This window comes from Berghia stephanieae, chromosome 1 (genome assembly GCF_034508935.2).
Source record: "Berghia stephanieae isolate SIO BIC M18660-M18661 chromosome 1, UCSD_Bste_1.3, whole genome shotgun sequence".
Taxonomy (NCBI): Eukaryota; Metazoa; Mollusca; class Gastropoda; order Nudibranchia; family Aeolidiidae; genus Berghia; species Berghia stephanieae.
This window is the reverse complement of record NC_088360.1, coordinates 93,977,250-93,984,749: the sequence shown is the minus strand read 5'-3', so window position 1 is coordinate 93,984,749 and position 7,500 is coordinate 93,977,250. Positions and strand designations below refer to the sequence as shown.

At 36.3% G+C, this 7,500-nt stretch overlaps 1 protein-coding gene across 1 annotated transcript in view; it reads left to right on the top strand.

Annotated features, from left to right (window-relative positions):
• LOC144962407 (VWFA and cache domain-containing protein 1-like) overlaps positions 1–7,500 on the top strand; it is an 81,739-nt gene that overhangs the window by 471 nt on the left and 73,768 nt on the right. Inside the window, exon 1 of the mRNA XM_078895319.1 lies at positions 1–418. This exon is cut by the window's left edge and continues 471 nt beyond it. Coding sequence (XP_078751445.1) covers positions 56–418 — 363 coding nt within the window. The 5' untranslated portion in view covers positions 1–55. The remainder of the gene's footprint in view (positions 419–7,500) is intronic.

Here is a 7,500-nt window from a genome sequence, read left to right as displayed (position 1 = left end):
TGTGCTGAGAGTGTGTACTGCTAGGCTAGACTATTCGGAGTTACTAACGACCAAAATGGCTACCGATTTGGATACTGAAAGGACTTGGAATCCGGGTGGATTGTTTAAAATAAGACCTCGGTGCTTTTTAATGTTTCTTCTTCTTATTATAAATAGCATGTCATTATCGTTTGGAAATATTTATCAAAGGCGAAACCCCGTCATACAAAACAGGGGTATAAATGTCAGTATTGAACCCTCTGCGAAAAGGAAAGTAGGGGGAAATCATGTTAATAAGCCGTACTACGCGGATATTCATAAACAAGAGCCTGTAAATCCTGCCCAAATGGGAGGAATTGTTATAGAACGGGAATCTTCAAATCTCTCTGATCGATTAAGATGGTTAAGCAACCATGAGATTGGAATAACAAGCATGCAGGTAAGAAGTGTTCATTTGTACTCTAGATATTTAGAACGTAGCTTTTCATTTTAAATTTTAAACAAGTAGGAGATACATAGACATAGTTACATAGGGCTCTCTCTCCCCCCCCCCCTTTAAAATAATGTAAAGTTCTTCCAATAATGCAGATAATCGATGATCGTCTGAAGCATATTTATTGGAGAAAATATGATGGACATCAAAATCAACTCAGGTCAAATTAAAGTGCCAAAATACGAGTTAGAGAGAAGAGAGAATAAGCACGGAGATTGTGTTGTGTACACTCGTGTGGCAATATCACAATTCTTTTTTGACTGATACTCATTTTACACTTGCATATGGTGAGAGAATGCGAGGAAAGAGCCTTTTCCGGGAACTCAACTTTGCAGTGCTCAAAAGGTCTCAACGCTTTATCTACCGGTCTGCAGGTCAGTGTCATATCACAAGACCACAAACCCTTAGGATATGATGTTATTCTATCACAGTGTATTTTTCATCAGATCTAGTAGATTGCAGCTACACAATCACTTATCGTATGCTTATTTGGATTTTAAAACCAGTATCTATGTGTATGAATCGAGTGTTTGAGCTGACCGGAACCCCATTGCTCCTCTACGATATATGAACCAAAAACTAGAGGTGCCTACTAAATGAGTCAATAAAATGGATAGAAAGATAATGGGAGTAAATGTGACTCATAAATAAGGGAACAACACAAAGGATGTTTCGCCTTTGGCCTTTTTCAAGTAAAATCGAAATAATAGCGCTTGAATGTGTTGACATATTGCAAAATGATTTGGCATAGTAATAAGAAATTAAGTTAAAGCACGGGGAGGCCTTTCGAAAGCTCCTACATCCCCAGTATTCTTGTTTTTTATAATGTTTTGGGAGGGGGGAAACTTTTTTTTTTTAAAGTCTCCCCCTCCCAAACCCTCAACTAGAACGTTATAAAAAAAGTTTTCCCCCTCCCAAACCCTCAACTAGAACAAGAATACTGGGGATGTAGGAGCTTTCGGAAGGCCTCCCAAAGCATGTTTGACACACTTGTTAAACGTGGGTGCCCTCCCTTTTATAATTGACAACAATGATGCTGATTGATGTCAGTATAAAGTGAATGGAAAAAGGGATTGTTCGTTCAATTAAGGAATGGTAACATCCACTGCAATTTTTGAAAGGCTGATTATTCCTCTTTCAAATGCATGTAAAATTATAAGTGGTGTGTTTGAGGAGATGTACACTTTTACAGTCTGATTATCTAAATGTTATGTGCTCATTGTTGTATTGTAATGGAAATACTGTCAAACTAACGCATAATGTTGTCCATTGCAACAGTGTTAAACAAAACCCATAATTGCGTTCGGCTCTCGGTCCTGTGAACATGTACACTTCGAGTTGAAGCGATCCTTCATACGTGAAAGAAAGTTAGATGAGCTACAATAATTTGGATATGGAGTAAGTGAATGCGGCTTGCTTTTCTTTTCAACTGGAAGCCTCTAGATTTGAAATAATAGTTAAGAATCATTTCTAAAGCAGACCTGCCAACCAGTACGATTTTTGGACTCAAATACGTGGATACGATTTCAAAGGATTTAGTACGAGTTTTGATTTTTTTTTTCTCTCAAGCATGAATGATGTTGAAAATGACATGTCATACATTAATTGTTGACCTTGTATTTTTTTTTTTTTTTTTGTTTGTTGTTGACGGTGTTTCTGAATGATGCATCACAGTTAGTCAATCTGACAACTTTGGCAATGAAGTTTTCAAGTAAAAACTGTATTGCTGATAAGCTTAAACATAAGTGGACTATTTCCCTTTGTAATTACTAAAATTACTTTATTTTGTTTTTAAAAATTTAATGATCTTTTTTTTATGATTTATTATTTTGTATGAGTGATTTTTTTTTTTCTTTCATTACCAACTGGGCAGTTTAGGAACAAAATGGTTCAAATTGAATCCTCTAGAAGTATTTAACTTGTCTGTGATATGTGTGAATTTCCCATCATTTGACCAACAGTAATAGTATTAGGATGTAATAGTAGTAGTATTGGTAGGAGTAGAAGTAGTAGTGGTAGTAGTAATAGTACTGGTCTAGTAGTGGTTGTAGGAATTGTTGTAGTTGTAGTAGGAGGAGGAGTAGTAAATGCTATAAAAAAGGGAGAGAGAGAGAGAGAGAGAGAGAGAGAGAGAGAGAGAGAGAGAGAGAGAGAGAGAGAGAGAGAGAGAGAGAGAGAGAGAGAGAGAGAGAGAGACATGGATCATTTGATAACATAATGGAAATTATCTTGTCACTGCTGCAAATTGTCATCTCTATTAGATTGAAGACCACTCTCACAAATATTTTATCTACTAAACCTTCAACTGATTTTCTGGGGTGGCAGATGTATATCACCATCACAACTTCATTTGGGACATCAGCATCATCATCTCAAACCATCACCACCATGGCATCACCACTGTTACAATTACAACACCATCACAGCATTGTCACTGTCACAACCACCACCACATCACTTCATCCATCACCACCATCGCTACAACCAGCATCTCCTCTTCTACAGGCACTCGCATCAATACTACCAACATATTTGGGGTCTTTTGGTCATTTCTTTTAGTGTTTCTGAGCCTTATATTTATTTAAAATGGTCATTAAGTTTTAGTTTCTCGATAAACCGATAATTTTGTAATTACTAGAGATTGCCGAATCTTACGAAAAATTGACATAAAAATTACTAAATTTGAAGTTTTCAATTTGGCATGTCTGCATATGAATGTTTGAATGACGAAGATCGGAGTTTATTTTTGATTTGGGTTTGATGTTCGCTTTTATATAAATTTTTGTATTTTGCGCATTTTTATTTTCCACACATGCGGACAAAATACACTTTTTTGCTAAAAAATACACTTTTTAGGATCATAGAATATACACTTTTCATTCTGGGAAGGTTGGCAGGTCTGCTAAAGGGAAGTCTATTTGGAGTGCTCTCACACTCACAGGTTATATTTCCAGAATGGTTTTCTTGTTATTGATGGTAAAATTGGACAGGGATTCCCATACTTTGTCGACTATCTGACAAAAGACAAAGGCATGTTAAGTGGCTCTTGGCTTGGACCACCAAAACTCAGACTTCAGCAGTGTAACTTTTCATGACAAGTCCCTCAATGTAGCTCCATTCTTATTCATTGGAACATTTGTTTAGATCACTACATGGTCCACTTTGTGAATCCCACACACACAGTCCCAGTCACGTTTGTGAGTGGAGTTTAATCTTTAATCGTCATGGCCCTGTGCAAATTTAGTGACAATAGACCATAATAATAAAATAATGTTCCATTATCATTCTAGAGGAATTTTTCTACCAATAATTATGAGTGTTAATAAACGCTTGATTATTTTTTAGTAAATCAATGGCCTGAAACAATGTGCGCACAATTTTAATGCAAATTTTAACAAAACTTGTTAGACCTGATCAATATTGCACTTAATGCGGGACTAAGATCCCTTTAGATATTGATTAGAAAATCTCTAGAACCTCTTTGAGCGATTTAAAGCAATTCATGAAATGGGGGTTATAATTGCGATTTTCTTGAGAGACCATGTCATGAATTCAGGACTAATTATAACTACACTGCAGAAGAAGACATTGCAAGCTGTCTCCATGGCAACAGTGTCATGTGTATAATGAGATTTCAAAATTATATCAAATTGAAAATCAAAAACAATCTTGAAAATAGCATAAAGAGGATTAGAGTAATTGGTAACTTTTTAAAGTTAAAGATTAAAAACGAACCATGCAATATGGATAGCCTATTCTTTGAAAGAAAATGACAAAACAGCTAGCTTCATGTGTTGTGATGAGAGTAAAGTCTTATATTTAGAAAACGTGGCCCCCACTGTGTATACTGAGAAATCATCAACTGGGACTAAGCTTGCCTTATTTATGACTTAGACCAACGAGCAGATGACAGGCAACATGGTCTGAGGTTGTACTCGAAGAAGAAGCTTTATTTATTAAAAAGAAAAGTGGTGATGCAGATCATTGAAATAATAACGGATATAATCTCTCAATACAACCCTGATGCCAAATTGGGGGTATTTATTGTTTTTTTTTTTAATCCAAAAAACGCCTTATGATAAGCGGCTACCAGTACTATTTGATATGACAACGCACTCCTCATAGTTGGCTGGTATTTCTATGTTCTTAAACATCTGGTACTCTCATAGCAATCCAACATCAAACAAAATCAAGGCTGAGAGAAATTTTGCAATGCCTTGCCAATGAGCACTGAATTCCAGACTGAAAAAGTAATATGTTGAGGTCTAATAACAGACCTATATTAATTAATATGTTTGAAAGCCTTAGACACTCTGCATTTATTTATTTATTTTTTTGTCTTTGGGAAATAATTAGAATGGATGAGAAAATTCAATGTCCTCTATAAGTATGAGTAACAATTATTTTTTTTAATTATTCAAATTAGGTGACAAAATTGATGGAAAACCCCTTTTACAGAGAAATTAGCCCAAACAAAAGCTTTTACAATTCGCGTCCAAAGAAAAAAAAAATAAGTATCACTAATATGTCTTTTTTTCACGCTCACAACATATTATGGGAAAGAAAATCAAGGGACAAAACTATGCGAGTTTTGTGGAAATGTAGTGGTGCACTACTCTCCGATTTTTGAAATGACGTTAAAGATTAAGAGGATTTTCTCAACATTCGAATTTGTTATGTAGTCACACCTTTTGTTTTATAGCAATCTTACAACTACATATTTAACCCCCACCCCCTACCTCTTTCTTCTATTTCTCTCTTTGGTCTATCTCAGCGTTTCGTACTTATGTCGTTATCAGTACATATCAGTTGAAAGGATTGTTTGTCTGAATTCATCAACAACGTCGGTATTCTTGTACTTGTCGCTGTATATGTAACGCATTTTGGGTTACGTGCTTGTATGCATACATCATGTAGGCAATTAGTGTGACGCACTTAGACGCTTGTGTAAATGTAGGTATGTCGTATGACAGCCGTAGAATTGTGCATGCTTTTTGTGTACTTTTGAATATATATTGATAGATTCATTATTGGTAGCATGGACATCGCGTCAAAGACTAAAGAGATAAATTACCATCATAAATAGTTATATACCCTGCTCTATACATCGCAGTTCAATTGTCCTCCGTTACAGGCACAATTCAAAATAGAATTTTCTCCATCAGTTTTTTTTTTTTTTTTTTTTGTCGTAGAACTTGTGGACAATGGATTGAATTGCACTCTCATATCTTTCCTGGTGTTACTGCTGCACATAAAAAAGTTGCGTTCAATAAGAGTATCAGAGAGATAAAGATTTTTTACGTCCCCTCCCCCGTCCAACACACACACATCACCGCCAGCCAACCACGGTTGTACCTGTACTCCACTGTTAAGCTAGTTTTGTGTCTTTCTTTGGCGAGGGGTATGATCTCTGGTCGTGTAAAAAAAATCAGCGATGTTGAGCGTGGTCAGTGGCTGTATGAGTGACAGATAAAGCATAATTCTGGCCGCAGAAAGTGACGGCTATATATTGTAATTATGTGTGCTTTACATTGTTTATAATGTTACCACTCTCCATTAGCAGAGCAGCAAATCATTGCTGTGTGTACATATTATGTCTTTATAGCTGTGACACAGTTGTATTGGATTATGTCAGTAATGTGATATCACGTCTTGTCTGCAGGATGAATACATGTACAGCACCTCATGTTATGTATTTAATCAGTAGACCATGATACAGAGGGATGAAACGAACGGCTTTTGTCCCCTTTCCGCTTAAATAAATAAATAAATAGATAAAATAAACCGACATAGCTGCCATGATCCGTCGGCAAATGCGTCCATTACATGGCAAGAAATATATTAGCGTTATTATAAAGCAAGGGATGCTTTGGGCTCAAGTCCATTTTTTGGTCATCAACACAATTTAATATTTATGAGAATGAATGTTTAATGGCGCCTTCCAGGTCTTATATATTTTATTGTATTGACGTTTAAACAAATTGAAATAGATATGGGATTTGTACAGCGGCTTTCCACGGCTTCGCCTGCAAGATGAGCTTCGTGTTTTATTTATCTTCCCAACAGGTCATTGTAGATACAGTCTATATAAGACATATTGTTTGCTCCAGCTGTCTCGTAATTTTATAACTACTGCTTATATGTCATTCATGATAGTAATTCATTCACACATGTAGTCGCGGGGGTTATGTGTGTAAATCGATTTGCACAACGCTGGAACCAGCCGTCTTCTTTTTATTTATTTTTTTTTTTATTTTCACTAATACGTCAATGCCACTTGCTGTTGTTACAAGAAGAGACACCATACACAAAGATGCTAATGCCACACCTTATGTTGTGTTTGCTATCGGTCGAAGGAGGGGTTTGACCTCGGAACATTCCTTGTTTAGGTGCTGTGTTCATTTATGGCGCTGGTGTGTTCATTTTTATTCAATACTTTAACGTCAATCTGCTAGGGTTGCCGACTGATTAGTGTTTACTCCGTTAAAAGGGAAAAGATCATATGGTTTTAGCTACCGTTACCAAAATGGGCATGCGATGGCATTGTGGACATCGTTATGAAACTATGGAACATTAATGTTTATTTTATTCTGATCTCGAGCTATGAACGATAACTATACTTTTTATTTTTGCCAATGCTAATAAAATAAACAATGGGATATCTGTGTTGTGTTTTGAAAAATAAAGAGAATATATCAAAACCCCATAAGTGACCAATAATATAATGTATTGATTTGAAAAGAAGCATAACATTTTCTTCATTGAGAGCCATTCATAGTGAAAGAATTTATTCCATGGATTGAACTATTTCAACAGATGTGTAGGCGTCTCTTCTCTCTCTCTCTCTCTCTCTCTCTCTCTCTCTTCTCTATCTCTCGGTGTATGTGTGTGTGTGGTCCGCATACTCAACCTAGCTCGTCTGATTATTTCTCCCCCTTGTCAAACACCATGATTCAATTTAACGCATCCAACGATTCCTTGAAGGGGCATTTATTATAGCACCCCCTTTGACCCCCCCCCCCCCCCCC